Source organism: Electrona antarctica (assembly GCF_951216825.1).
Source record: "Electrona antarctica genome assembly, chromosome: 22".
NCBI classification, from domain to species: Eukaryota; Metazoa; Chordata; class Actinopteri; order Myctophiformes; family Myctophidae; genus Electrona; species Electrona antarctica.
This window is the reverse complement of record NC_136805.1, coordinates 1,964,776-1,980,457: the sequence shown is the minus strand read 5'-3', so window position 1 is coordinate 1,980,457 and position 15,682 is coordinate 1,964,776. Positions and strand designations below refer to the sequence as shown.

At 49.3% G+C, this 15,682-nt stretch overlaps 1 protein-coding gene across 1 annotated transcript in view; it reads right to left on the bottom strand.

Moving 5' to 3' along the window:
* The window catches only part of twnk (twinkle mtDNA helicase), a 37,841-nt gene that overhangs the window by 10,141 nt on the left and 12,018 nt on the right, over window positions 1-15,682 (bottom strand). The window contains exons 6-9 of the mRNA XM_079491938.1: window positions 7,640-7,982; window positions 6,240-6,480; window positions 4,460-4,567; window positions 2,256-2,397 (exon numbers count right to left, since the gene is read on the bottom strand). Coding sequence (XP_079348064.1) covers window positions 2,256-2,397; window positions 4,460-4,567; window positions 6,240-6,480; window positions 7,640-7,982 — 834 coding nt within the window. The remainder of the gene's footprint in view (window positions 1-2,255; window positions 2,398-4,459; window positions 4,568-6,239; window positions 6,481-7,639; window positions 7,983-15,682) is intronic.

Sequence of the window (15,682 nt, the reverse complement as noted above, 5' to 3'; positions counted from 1 at the left end):
AACAATAAGAATGCCCTATGGCACACCGTAAAGGGCCTTTCACAGAATGCCCTATGCCACACTGTAAGGGCCCTATGCCACACTGTAAGGGCCCTATGCCACACTGTAAGGGCCCTATGGCACACTGTAAGGGCCCTATGCCACACTGTAAGGGCCCTATGGCACACTGTAAGGGCCCTATGCCACACTGTAAGGGCCCTATGGCACACTGTAAGGGCCCTATGCCACACTGTAAGGGCCCTATGGCACACTGTAAGGGCCCTATGCCACACTGTAAGGGCCCTATGCCACACTGTAAGGGCCCTATGGCACACTGTAAGGGCCCTATGCCACACTGTAAGGGCCCTATGCCACACTGTAAGGCCGTAGAAACAATAACACATTTACTAATAGATGGATGGGAACCGTGAGGTAGTTCGATCCCTGTGGGCTTCCCCAGAGTTAGTGTCAAAGTGTCCTTGAGCAAGACTCTGAACCCCTGATTGAAGTGTCCTTGAGCAAGACTCTGAACCCCTGATTGAAGTGTCCTTGAGCAAGACTCTGAACCCCTGATTGAAGTGTCCTTGAGCAAGACTCTGAACCCCTGATTGAAGTGTCCTTGAGCAAGACTCTGAACCCCTGATTGAAGTGTCCTTGAGCAAGACTCTGAACCCCTGATTGAAGTGTCCTTGAGCAAGACTCTGAACCCCTGATTGAAGTGTCCTTGAGCAAGACTCTGAACCCCTGATTGAAGTGTCCTTGAGCAAGACTCTGAACCCCTGATTGAAGTGTCCTTGAGCAAGACTCTGAACCCCTGATTGAAGTGTCCTTGAGCAAGACTCTGAACCCCTGATTGCTCCTGATGAGCAGGTTGGTGCCTTGCATGGTTTCCTCCACCATCGGTGTGTGAGTGTGTGAATGTGATGTTCTATATGTAAAGCACTTTGGACACCACTGTTCAGGGTGGGATCTCTGTCGGGTCTCTGCTCTACATGTAAAGTGTCTTGAGACAACTTCTTGTGATTTGAAACTTTAATAAAATTGAATTGAATATAAGTGCTCCATAAATGCACCATTTACCATTCAAGGTGCCATGCCAAAGACACATTTTGTATGACAATTTTAATTGCGCAAAAGAAAACCATGATTTGTTCTGGTTGTGTATATGTGTGACATTTTATTTTATATTTTTTCAGGCATGTTTTCAGGCAGGTGAAAGTGAACTTAAAAAAGGAAAAACTGAAACGAACGCACCCAAAATTTAATTGGCCCAAAGTCACTTTATGTTTAGCTTGTCAATCAAAGAGACGGAAGTGTAGCTATAGAGGCGGGTTTGTTATTGTCTGTAATAGGCTGCTGTTGCCTTCGAGAAGTGACGGGTTATTACCATAATAAACATATGCATAGGCTACTAAATGACTGCTTGTATAAAAAGTCCAACACTGCTGTTTACATGCAGACTGGCAGAGGGTGGACAGAACTACCCATGCATGTGTGCGTTTTGTACACATAAAGACCTATAGGTTAGCTATTCAGCTAGCCAAGATGGATAGCAGCTCCGTTTTTAGATTGAAGGCATACAAAAGTTGAACCGAGTCAGTATCACATTGCTCATATCTCGATCTGGATGGCGTAAATATTATTAATAAATGATAATAAAACTTTATTTATATAGCACCTTTTAAATTTGCATTACAAAGTGCTTTACATAGACAAACAGAAAAATATGCAGCAGAAGACATTTCACACATTTTCAAACAAAATATAATAAGCAGCAGGGGAAAATAAATATATATACAGGTATACTAAAGTATTAGATTGGCAGTGAAGGCTAATCTATAAAAGTGTGTTTTCAAGAGGGATTTAAAACAGGACACTGATTCAGCGCGTTTGATCTGTAAGGGCAGTGTGTTCCAAAGTTTAGGCGCTACGGTTCTGAAAGCCCGATCTCCTTTGGACTTTAGCCGACAAGTTTGGGGATCAAGAAGCTCTTTGGTTGAGGATCTCAGGGAGCGGGTTGGGACATAGGGGGAGATTATATCAGCGACGTAGGGTGGAGCGAGACCGGACCTGGCCTTGTATATGGTGAGAAGGAGTTTGAAATCGACTCTGAAGGAGATTGGGAGCCAGTGCAGGGACGCTAGAACGGGGGTGATATGGTCGAATTTCCTGGAGCCAGTTAAACGGCGAGGAGCAGCATTCTGTACTAGTTGGAGACGATTAATGAATTATTTTTGTGAGGCAGGTATACAGGGAGCCAGGCCAACTGTCCTCACCTTAGCGGATCCAAAGATGGAGGCGGTCTGCAGGTCCTTGTCGTCCTCCTCCTTCCTGGGGTGGATGATCAGGGTGATGTGGCAGCTGCTGTCCGTGGCGAACTTCCTGAACGCTCCCACCACGTGGTCCTGGACAGAGAGCCTGAACACACCATCACTCTGTTAGTTTAATAGAGAGAACCTGAACGCACCATCACTCTGTTAGGTTAATGTCCTGGAGAGAGAACCTGAACACACCATGGTCCTCATTCACAACGGCGTTTACGCCAGAGTGTAACGGAAGCGTATACAGATACTAAATATCATCGTATTTCTCTGTCCGATCACGCTGCGATTTGCTCCCGTCTTATTCAGGGAAGCTGGTGTAATCACTTCATTTGTGCGGATCGCAGAGTGTAGCCTTTCCGCATTTTTCCCAAGCGATTCGCCTGGTGTCGCCTGGTTAGAACGCCCATCCCACACCATATAAGGCAACAGGAAATAACGAAATACGTCATCATAGCCTGCACCGGGCTTTAAATTATATACAACAGCCGCGATGAGCTTGTAGAGCAGTTAATTTTGACAGGCGGGTCTCTGCACGGACAGATCTTCAAGCAAACAGCGCGAGTTTTGTATATAATTATAAACGAAACTTGCCAACTTGGCACGCATTGCTTCACTCCTTGTTAAATGTCAGAACGTTAATAAGTTAACTGATGTTACAGTTACTTTCACATAATGAGAAAGAAGTTAATTTGTACTGTTCACCACACAACCAAATGCTATATTAAAACTCGGCAATGATAAAAGGCCCTATTGATTAGTCTACTGCGGTGATTGATTCCCTGCCCTGCACTGTCGGATTTGGAAAGCAAATATATGGACATGCATGGACACAGGACATATTTTCTTTCTTTTTTTTCTTGTGGGATTTGGACTTAAGGCTATATTTCATCCGATCCAACTACGTTGTATGTTTCCTCAGCTGCAGGTAAGAGTTGGCTATTCTGTGTGGCGTCCGCATGTGATCAATATACATATTATAAATTAATACCACGACGCAAATGGAGGCAGATAGGTGCTTGCAGCAAATGCATTTAGGCCTACGTGAAACTTTAATTGGCTGAGTCTCTGTCAACATGCTGATCAGCGAGTTACAGTGGTAATAATAATCATCATCAACAGCCTTTCTTGTCTGTCTGTCCGTCATGTTTGTGAACAAGCGCGAGTGGAGGTGAGCTGGCTTAAAACTATGATATGACTGGCCGACTTTCAAACACGCTGATGCCATTCATTCAAATAGGCTAATGTGGTCTTCTATTTTTTATATAGGGCTAATGCTAGAAATATCCTAATAAATAAATAAAAAAGGTGTCGGGCTTGCAGGGGCAGTTTCTGTATGGCACTCTAGGCTAACCTGCCTCTAGGATGCATGCATTTAGGCATACAAGTGATACTTGGCTTTTATATAGGCTATAATTTTTTTATGTGCGACCAATGTTGGGGACACATGCCTACATATTTTATCTGAGATTTGGGGACTTTTAATTGATTCAGCATGAAGACTAAAGCCTTCTTAATAAATCTACGCAAGCCGTACACGACTATGAGAGGTGGCGCAGCTTTCAGCGGAATTTCCGACCAACCCACGTCACCGTCAAGTTCACGTTCAAGTTCATGAATTCCCACGTAATGTGGGAATCCACGTAAATGCCTGTCCGCTCACGCTCCGCTCACGTAACGTCACTTTATGAGCGTAAACGCCGTTGTGAATGAGGACCCATGAATCTATTAGTTTACAATGACAAACATTGACGATGATGTTTGCATGTTCTCCCCGTGTCTCCTAGTAGGTACGCTCACACAAAACATGCAGTAATCCTGGTCTCTATAATGGCCAGCCAGGGGGATGCATTTCAGATTTTTTTCAACATGGATACAAATATGACAAAATAATTGTGATTAGACTATTATGTAAGGATTGTGACAGGCCCAGGTCCTATAGGGCAAACCTGACATCACAATAAACCTGTTAGTTCACGTGTCACGTGTTAAACCTTCAACGTTTTCCAGGTCAAGGGCCCCTTAGCTGAGAGAGATGAACACCACACCAAACCTATTTGGCCGGAAATAGCCGATCTACAAGCTCATCACAGCGCCTCGGCATCTGACCGCTAAACACATTGTTCAGGAGCACAGCGTGTGTGTTGATTACCACTCACTTGTCCATGGAGTTGTTCTCCTGACCCATCATGAACTGCAGGTTGTCGATGATGACGTGGTTGATGTCGTACATGTACACCGCATGCTGCATGGTGTCCAGCACCGTCCTGAACATGGAGAGAGAGAGAGGGTTACACCGCATGCTGCATGGTGTCCAGCACCGTCCTGAACATGGAGAGAGAGAGAGGGTTACACCGCATGCTGCATGGTGTCCAGCACCGTCCTGAACATGGAGAGAGAGAGAGGGTTACACCGCATGCTGCATGGTGTCCAGCACCGTCCTGAACATGGAGAGAGAGAGAGGGTTACACCGCATGCTGCATGGTGTCCAGCACCGTCCTGAACATGGAGAGAGAGAGGGTTACACCGCATGCTGCATGGTGTCCAGCACCGTCCTGGACATGGAGAGAGAGAGGGTTACACCGCATGCTGCATGGTGTCCAGCACCGTCCTGGACATGGAGAGAGAGAGGGTTAGCATGCTGCATGGTGTCCAGCACCGTCCTGAACATGGAGAGAGAGAGGGTTAGCATGCTGCATGGTGTCCAGCACCGTCCTGAACATGGAGAGAGAGAGGGTTAGCATGCTGCATGGTGTCCAGCACCGTCCTGAACATGGAGAGAGAGAGGGTTAGCCAATAGACAGAACACCGTCCTGAACATGGAGAGAGAGAGGGTTACACCGCATGCTGCATGGTGTCCAGCACCGTCCTGAACATGGAGAGAGAGAGGGTTAGCCAATAGACAGAACACCGTCCTGAACATGGAGAGAGAGAGAGGGTTAGCCAATAGACAGAACATGGAGAGAGAGAGAGGGTTAGCCAATAGACAGAACGCAGACTTACTTGAGGCCGTGCTGCCAGTGGAAGTAGTGCTGCACGATTAATCGAAAAAAGATCTAGATTCAGACACCTATGCAATCTCATTTCTAAATAGCACTAGTGGCTGTCCAATTCATTTTAGTGACTCTTGTGTTTTTGCTACAAGAGAGACTTTAAGAGACGTTTAAGTCGAACACTTTGATGTCTGTTTAAAGCCACAGTAGTTATGGCTCCAGGTGCCACATTTTGAATGTAGTTAATGTTCAGCAACTACAGACTGTGATCTCAACTCTTGTGGAGGAACATCAAGATTCACATTTTAGCAAGAATCGTGGAAGGTCATGGAAGGTCATGAACTAGACATGAAGCAGACCAACTTGAGGTGGTGCTGGCCATGGGAGGTCATGAACTAGACATAAAGCAGACCTACTTGAGGTGGTGCTGGCCATGGAAGGTCATGAACTAGACATGAAGCAGACCTACTTGAGGTGGTGCTGGCCGTGGAAGGTCATGAACTAGACATGAAGCAGACCTACTTGAGGTGGTGCTGGCCGTGGAAGGTCATGAACTAGACATGAAGCAGACCTACTTGAGGTGGTGCTGGCCGTGGAAGGTCATGAACTAGACATGAAGCAGACCTACTTGAGGTGGTGCTGGCCATGGAAGGTCATGAACTAGACATGAAGCAGACCTACTTGAGGTGGTGCTGGCCATGGAAGGTCATGAACTAGACATGAAGCAGACCTACTTGAGGTGGTGCTGGCCATGGAAGGTCATGAACTAGACATGAAGCAGACCTACTTGAGGTGGTGCTGGCCATGGAAGGTCATGAAGTAGACATAAAGCTAACATACTTGAGGTGGTGCTGGCCGTGGAAGGTCATGAAGTAGACATAAAGCTAACATACTTGAGGTGGTGCTGGCCATGGAAGGTCATGAAGGAGACATAAAGCTAACATACTTGAGGTGGTGCTGGCCGTGGAAGGTCATGAAGTAGAGCGGCAGCTCCTCGAAGCGGTCGGCCCAGTAGTCGTAGCGATCCAGGTTGTCCTCCAGCCTCTGCATAGAGAACTGGGTGAGCATGATCTTGGCCAGACGCACGTTGTTGATCTCGAAGCTCCCCCACAGCGTGTTGACGCCCTGCATGCACAGGTCCAACGCCACCTCGCTGATCAGGGTGGTCTTCCCACTGCCCGTAGGACCTGGGGGATAAGAGGAGAGGAATGACAGTCTGTGTCGCGTCGGGGGGAATTATGTCCAAAACTGTTACTTTTCAGAAGTAAAGTTTAAAAGTAGCAGATCCACAAGCTCGAAATGGTTATGGTTGTTTTGTTTTGGGCATGTCTTATAGGTGAAAATTGTCAAGAATGGTCAAACACTCAAAATAGAGGGTATGCGCGTGACATCCTCATCATACCCAGAAGTAATGCGGGAACGCCTACTGAGTGGCAAAAAACTACTTTCTGGCCTTGACAGCCCATACATCCAAACAGAAAGGTCTTATTTGATTGCATTAAATGTCTTTAATGCAATCACTTTGTCACTCGATCTGCTATTCACTTTATGCCTGCGCATACCCTCTATAGCTTGTTAGATCAGATATTCTTGCCATTCTAGTCCAGTAATAATGTAATTTGACCTCTAACTAATTGCAAAAAAACCAAACTCAACTGATTTTGCATCTTCAATATATCCTGAATAACAGAAAGAAAGTTGCCTGGAATTGTCTGAGGGGAACGTGTTGAAAATGGCCTGTACAGTATGGCCACCATTGACATCCTATTATAAGGCAATATTTTCTAAATTGCCTTATGCTTTAAGTAGCATGTGACATATCAAACTAGGTTGTTGTCATGATGCTGAAGCCATTCCAAGCATTCGTTTTGCATAAAAACACTCATTGGGCTAAATTTGGCCATAGCAACTTGCCAAAATGTAATGAGGTCAGCACATTTGGGCAAGTTGCTATGGCCAATTTAGCCCAATGAGTGTTTTTATGCAAAACTAATGCTTGGAATGGATTCAGCATCATGAAAACCCCCTAGTTTGATATGTCACATGCTACTTAAAGCATGAGGACATTTAGAAAATATTACCTTATAATAGGATGTCAATGGTGGCCACACTGTACAGGCTATTTTCAACACTTTCCCCAGGCAACTTTTTTTCTGTTATTCAGGATATATTGAAGATGCAAAATCAGCTGAGTTCGGTTTTTTTGCAATTAGTTAGAGGTTGATCCTGTATTTTCCATAGATTTCCTGTACTATTCATCCTACAACAAAGTACATACTAACTGTAGTGTAGTTTGCTGAAGTAGAACTGACTAGAATGACTGAGTAGAATGACTCTCTCACACACCTGTGAAGATGGTGAGCTCTCCCTTGCGGTGCCCCTTCAGGATCCTGTTGAGCTCGAGGAAGCGCGTCCACTTCACCCCGGCCACCTGCTCCACGTTGGCCAGCTCCCCGTACACCTCGTCTCGGAGCTGACGGAAGGACACGATGGACTTGTGCTCGGACGGGATGGAGGCCTTGAGGATGCGCTCCAGGCTCCGCCCCTGGGACAGCGCCTCGGCGGCGCCCGGCTGCTCCTCGCCGGGACGCACCAGGGAGCAGCGCTTCAGGCCCAGCTTCCGGGAGAAGATCTTGGACGCCTCCCAGGAGCGCATGTCGCCTCCCAGCCACAGCGTGACTCGCTTGAACTATGGAGAACACGATGGGACGATATGGAAATGATTACATGTCTCCTCCCAGCCACAGGGTGACTCGCTTGAACTATGGAGGACACGACGATGGGACGATATGGAAATTATTACATGTCTCCTCCCAGCCACAGGGTGACTCGCTTGAACTATGGAGAACACGACGATGGGACGATTTGGAAATTATAATTGTGGCAAAGATATTTAGCCATTAACGCCATTGTCGCGATAATCAAATTATGCTTGAAACTCAAAATGCCTCTTGAATCTCCAGCATCTTTATTCTGGGCGGGTTTGCCAAAATCTCCGATCTACAAGCTTGTGAACTTGTACTGTAGATCAGCTATTGAGCTTGTAGATCAGCAATGTTTTGCCGAATCGATTTGTGTAGAGTGAAATACGAGCGCACCAAGTGTGCTTTCTACAGGTCTGTTTTATCAAGTAAAGAGTAGGTTTAAGTGGTACTGAATTTCTACAGGTCTGTTTTATCAAGTAAAGAGTAGGTTTAAGTGGTACTGAATTTGCAGCTCAACAAAACTATAGGTTACGAAGGTAACCCTGGTTAATTAAATAAACAAGCGAGGAAGCTCGCTATGAAGATTGCGTCTTCTGACGTGATCACAGAAGCATTCTAATACACTCACAGGCAATCCATTGGCTGGGTCTGGGACTAAGGTGCACCTTGACCACCCCCCCAGGTAAAGGTGATAAAGGTGCCAATAAACCAATTAGTCCCCACTTCAAACATGTGGAACCTTCTCATGAGGCATTGCCTACAAGAAGGGCGTTTTGGCGAGCTTCCTCGCTTGTTTATTTAATTAACCAGGGTTACCTTCGTAACCTATAGTTAATTTAAACTAAACTGCACGAGGAAGCTCGCTATGAAGACCCGATACACTCCCTTCTTGCCACCACAAAGTCTAGACTCACGGGTCCCGACCTCTGCCTGTAGGGTGACGGGAGCGAAAAACCACCCGGCTCAAAAAGCCGGCGGAAAAAGGAAGGAACCTCGGACCCAGGGCCACTCCACTCAGAGGCCCGACAGATCCAAACCTTACTTTGAAGCCACGCTGAGGACAGCATGCGCCACTGGCGCAGCCGTCACATCCAATCTGTAAAAATTGGCAAACGTCGAGGAGGATGCCCAGCTCGCAGCCGTACACACCTCCTGGATAGACACTCCCCTGGAGAGAGCCCAGGACGTCGCCATACCCCTCGTGGAGTGCGCCTTCACCCTTATGGGAGGCTGCAAACCCCTGGCCGAGTAAGATCGTTCTATGGCTTCCACTATCCATCCTCACCTTGGATACTGCCTTCCCCAAGGTCTTGGGGGCCCAGGACACAAACAACTGAGTTGTCTTCCTGTGTGCCGCCGTCCTGTCCATGTAAGTTCGTAAAACCCGTACAGGGCACAGAGTATGCCTCCTCTCATCCTCTGCCGAGGAAAAAGGAGGAGGACAGAATTCCACCAGGTCCACCGGTATACAGGTGGTCAACTGGTTCTTAGGCACAAAAGCCGGGTTGGTCGTAATGACCACCCTCGTCCTGTCCACGGAAAAACGTGTGCACTCCTCGCTCACTGAAAAAGCGTGAATGTCACCGACCCGTTTAGCAGTCACCAACGCCAGCAGTAGCGCCGTTTTCAACGACAAAAACTGCAGCCCCACTGACGCCAATGGCTCGAATGGCGGTCGAGACAAGGAGTCCAAAACCAGCGCGAGGTCCCACGAAGGAACCATAGACTTCGGTACCTGGAGGAGGCGCATCGCACCAGCCATATACCGACGCACTAGAGGGTGCACCCAGACAGTGCCATTCCCGAATCCAACATGGCAGGCCGAAATAGCCGCCAGGTAGACCTTCAGGGAGTTGTAAGACAGGCCCTTGTCCATCAGACTCTGAAGGAAAGACAGAATCACTTTCACAGATGCCTGAAAAGGCACCGCCTGCGTCTGTAGACACCATTTCTCAAACGCACGCCACCTCCCGTCGTAGGCCTCCCTGGTTGACCGAGCTCTCGCACTCTGTATAGTGTCGATGACACTCTGCGGCAGGCCTTCCGCGTCAAGGTTCATCCTCTCACGGGCCAAGCCCATAGATCCAGGTCTTCCGGCCGTGGATGGAAGATTTCCCCCTTCGCTTGCGTCAGCAGATCCCTGCGCAGCGGGAGCTGCCACGGATGGTCGTAGAGGAGAGGTGATATCTCCGACCTCCAAGAGCCCCACCCTGGAGCTATCAGTATTACCGCTAGGCCCTGGGTTCTCACTCTCTCCAGGACTGGAGATATCAGGGAAATGGGAGGGAACGCGTACAGCAGACTTCCGGGCCAGACGTGCGCTAGCGCGTCTAGGCCCAGAGACTCCTGTCCCGCTATGGAGAAGAACTCCGGGCATTTCGCGTTCTCCCCCGAGGCGAACAGGTCCACTTGTGGTCGGCCGAACCTGTCCCAGAGCTGAGCTGCCACCGCGTCGTGTAGGGACCAGTCCGCATAGTGGCACCTCCCTCTGGACAGAAGATCCGCTCCCCTGTTCAGTATCCCCGGGACGTGGGAGGCTCTGATTGACCTCAAATGTGTGTCGCACCACAGAGTCAGGTCTTGTGCTAGTGCATGCAGCAGGCGGGATCGCAGTCCCCCTTGCTTGTTGACGTAGCACATGGTCGTCGTATTGTCCGTCCTGACCAGGACGTGACAATCCTTGATGAGGGGTTCGAAGTGTCGTACGGCTAACCATACTGCCATCAGCTCTAGATAGTTGATGTGGGCGGTCCTCAGTTCGTCGCCCCACACTCCCCTGGCAGTTCTGCCCTCGTGGGTGGCGCCCCACCCAGTCATACTGGCATCCGTAGTGATGATCTTCCTCGACACGACCAGACCCATGGACACTCCTTCGGAAAGAAATGACCTGTCTCTCCATGGATGCAGCGCCGATATACACTCCGTTTGGACTGTAACCAGGCGATGACGGCGATCGTTGGGCACCCTGAGTGAGAGCATCCACCTCTGAAAAGGTCTCATGTACAGTCTGCCTAACCGTAACACGGTTATAGCGGAAGCCATGAGTCCCGCCATTTTCTGGCACGTACGAAAAGGGACCCTGCGTCCCACCTGGAACGAGCTCGCGCACTTCAGAACGGAAGTCATTCTGTCCTGTGACAGCCGAGCCGTGAGGGAGACAGAGTTCAGTGTTAAACCTATGAAGTCTGTTGACCTCGCTGGTATGAGCACGCTCTTTTCGTAGTTCAGACTGAAACCCAGAGACTGCAGGTGACTCACTACCCAGCTGGTGTGGAGTCGTGCCTCGCTTTCCGACTGCGCAAGCAGGAGCCAGTCGTCGATATAGCTCGCTATGCGAACTCCCCGTTGTCTCAAAGGGGCTATGGCCGCTTGAGTACACTTCACAAACACTCGGGGGCTCAAGGACATCCCGAAAGGGAGAACTAGGTATTCGTAAACCCGTCCTCCGAACCCGAACCGCAGGAACTTCCTGTGCGGCGGGTAAATCGGGACATGAAAATAGGCGTCCTTGAGGTCCACTGACGTGAACCAATCCCCTTTGCGTATCATGCGTAACAGTGCCGCATTTGTCAGCATCTTGAAACGAAAATCCTTCAGATATCGGTTGAGGGCTCGGAGGTCCAGAATAGGACGCATCCCCCCCCCCTTTTTCTTTACCAGAAAATACCGACTGTAGAAACCGTTTAGGCTCTGATCTGGAGGTACTTCCTGAATGGCATTCTTGGCCAGCAGGGAAATTATTTCGTTTCGCAAAATGACGGCTGCCTGTCCGCTTGCCTGAGAGAATATTATCTTCTCGAATGTGGGTGGTTCTGCGGAGAACTGCAGCTTGTAGCCTTTTCTCACGGTGTCCACCACCCAGGTGTGTGCGCCGCACTCTATCCATTTTGAAACGCACCGCGTCAGAGGATTTATTGTCAGCCCTACTCTTTTTTGAGTTAGAGTGGGTGCCTCCCGCGGCAGGCATTGTGTTACCTTGGTTAACACTGGCACCATGTTCAGCCGTGGTAAAACGGCGCCCCCTAGCGACGGGGCCATCAAACTGGCATGGTGCTTGTGCCTTTTTGCAGCGCTCTGATGCGCTGTCAAAATATCTGCGTTTCGTCCCACTGCCGCGGGTCGTTTCATTGACCTGCGTGGCAGTGGGCTCATACCCCGTGTGTTCTGGCAAGGATTCAAACATTTTGTTCCACACAACATTTTTATTTGAATCAGGGAGGGGGACAGGGGAGGTACAGTATGCAACGACATTTTTTTCGCAAAAATCGGTGCAACAACGCTCATTCTGTCGTCCGGTGCCCTCTGCGCTAGTGGCGTAAAGCCCGAGGCTACTACGCCGCCAGCGTAAGCTCTTCCCAGAACGTGGGGGCGGAGGGAGACGGATTGCATCAACGTCTCCCCGAGGCTCGGCGCAATGTCATTTACGCTGCTGCTTGTTGTTGTTGTGCGCGTGGCGTTGACGCTTCCGTCCCGCCGCCGCGGAAGGAGGCTGACCGTGAGGCCCGGTGTCCTTCTTGCGATCCTGCTGTGACTGTTGTCGGTGTTGGTACTGGCCTCCCGAAGCAGAGGGGGCTCTGGCAGCCGCTGGAGCCTTGAAAGGAGGCCTGGAGCCGCGCTCCCTCTCGTTGTCCCTCCGGTTCATAGAGCGGCCGTACGAGGATCTATTTCTTTTGTTACCTGGCGGAGGCTTTTTCTCCGTCGGCATGAAAGCCTGCGCCGCCTGCTTCTTTTTCTCTCTGTCTTCGTGTCTGGCCGTGAGATCGGCCACCGTGCCAGAGAAAAGATTGTCTTGCAGGATGGGTTGGTCCAGGAGAGAGGCTCTCTCTTTGGTCTCGGAGTGGTTTAGCCATCTAGCCCGTTCTAATACCACTAGAGTAGCCATTGCCTTTCCCGTCATCTCCGTGTTGTACCTTGTCAGCGCGAGCGCCTCTTTATGGAGCCTCCGTAGCTCGTAGAGCTGCTCCAGATTCAATGCCTCTCCCGATGTTTTGAAAATGTGGGAGACAGAGCCCTGGAGTAGTGTGATGGCGTTAATGGCCTTCACGGAGCCCGTAAGCGTCGCGTATGCCTTCTTCACCATTGTGGACATGTCGTTTTCCTGTGTGAGAGCGAATTTCGGCTCCTTCGGTGGGGCGACTTCGGGGACATGTAGGAGATGAGAAGCCAGGAATCTGTCCATCTCGGGCAGAGATTCCAGACCCACTTTCTTCATGGCGACACAATCAAGCTCTTTCTTATGTGTGGGTAGGAAGGAGTGGGTGTAGGGGTGCTCCCAGGATTCACCGAGCGCCCCCGTGAAACCCTTAGCCAAGGGTAGGATCTGTTTGGCTCGGGGAGCGTCCGGATCCTTACCGAAATCATCCCAGGCCGTGTCCGTCGCAGCCGCCGCCGGAGTAGCTTCAGCTGGCCACGTTAGACCGCTGCGTTCAGTAGCCCTCTTGAAGACATCAATCAGCTCTGACTTGTCCATCTCGAGGACGACTCGGGACCGAGCAGGGGCTCGGTTCTGAACATCGGTCTGGGGTGCCGTGTCAGGCACCGCCGTGCTCTGTGGCTCGGTTACATCCGGAGCTGTTGTAGCCAGAGCCTCAGTCCCAGCCCGGGGCTCGGGCTCAGTCCGGGCCGCCGTCTGAGGCTGCATTCCTGCGATGAGAGTGGCTCTGAGGCGTCCCTCAGACTCCGATTCTGACTCACTCTCAGAAGAGCCCTCAGAGTAGGAAGAAGAGGAGCTACCGCTGGAGCTCTGGCTCTGATCTCCCTCCGAGGACTGTTCTTCATCGCCGGCGTGTTGCTCGACGGGGGAAGGACGATCTGTGCGCCTCGTACGTTGGCGAGGCGGGGAGTGCGGGATTTCGGCAGCCGCTGGAGCCGTAACCTCGTCAGCCAGAGCTTTCCTAGCTGCTTGTTTGGCTTTCTTAACCGCCCGCTTCGCGCGGGAAGTAGACGGTAGGTCGGCATAATCACCCTCAGAGTAACGAGCGGGGTCCAATGCGTCCCGTCTCTCCTCCGCCAATTGATCGGCCACCTCTCGGTCGTCTGCCGGTTCTGGTTGTCGGATGGCTCCGTCGAAGAACTGCTTAGCACGCACTAGCCTGCGGGTTATGATGCGTGCGTCGACGCCGTCACACAGGGAGCAGGCACCCGGGTTATGAACGGCGTCGAAAGCGTGCTGCAGGCCCAAACAACGGACACAGTCCTCGTGTTTGTCCTCGCCGGCCATCCAGTTGGAGCATGTCTCACAGTGCTTCTGCAGCACCGCGGGCTTATCGTTAGCCTTGCGACGTTGGTTTCTGCTCTTCCCCGACATCACTGCTTTGGCGTTCTGCAGGCCGTTAGCAGGAGTAGTACAAGGGGAGGGTAGCTTAGCGGGATGCTAACAATAGCTAACACCGGGCGTCCTTTTGCAGGAACCACGCTAAGTTGTTATTAGCTTAGCTTCAGCAGGCTTGTGGCTAGTCAGGGCCGTGTGCTGGCCGTCCAACTAGTAGCCAGCGTAGCTGTAGCTAGTAGCTAGCCTAGCTGTCACTAGAATATAGTGTAGCTGTAGCTGCTAGATTTATAATCAGGGCCGTTTGCTGGCCGTCCGATTAACAATAGAATTTTATAGTGCAAGGAAATTCTTAACCCCAAAGTCATGAACTCACCAGTGGTGCAGTTTGTGGAACCAGAATTCGCTCCTGTCCTAGTAAACTCAAACACACTGAAATCAAGACTTTGTAGCAATGCATGTGATCTTCATGAGAAGTTACACAGAAGTGGGGACTAATTGGTTTATTGGCACCTTTATCACCTTTACCTGGGGGGGTGGTCAAGGTGCACCTTAGTCCCAGACCCAGCCAATGGATTGCCTGTGAGTGTATTAGAATGCTTCTGTGATCACGTCAGAAGACGCAATCTTCATAGCGAGCTTCCTCGTGCAGTTTAGTTTAAATTAACTCTGAGTTAAAGAGTCGTCAGGGTCCAAATGGAACGATGTTGCACCACCCGACCTGACACTGAGAACAAGAAGTCTAAATAACATGCTCAATAACATGCTCAATAACATGCTCAATAACATGCTCAAATTCTTACATTCGTGGTCGAGTATTAATACAAGGTTGTGTTAACTTTTTTCTGGTTGGATGATTATGAAAAACTTATAACACTAATAAACACTAATTTTTGTTTTAGGAAAGGTATTTTTGTTTTAGCAGATTTCTTATGTAAAGCTTGGGAAACAAGGCAGAGCTCGAAAAAGTTTTCATTTTATTGTACATTTTATTGTACAAATTTCTTTCCAAATTCAAAACGATTCTCGATTCAATACATAGGATTTAATCACAATCTACTCCAGCCAACTTAAGTGACTACAGTATACTACAGTAACTTGAAAATGACTGAAGACATGCGGTTTACTGTGATTAGGGTAAGCTTACATTTCATATCACAAACACCATGTAGTGAAAACTCCTGTAACTGTAACCAGAATTAAAAAAAAAAAAAAAAAGATTTTTGGAAATTATGAATCGATTTTGAATCGTTCATAACGGGAATCGCGATTCTAATTTGAATCGATTTTTTTTTGACACCCCTAATTTGTATGGTGTGTCCTATAAGTCCATGTGGGCTGGGCACCTCTGGTGCATGACACATTAATACAGTATCTATCTATCTATCTATCTATCTATCTATCCATCTATCTATC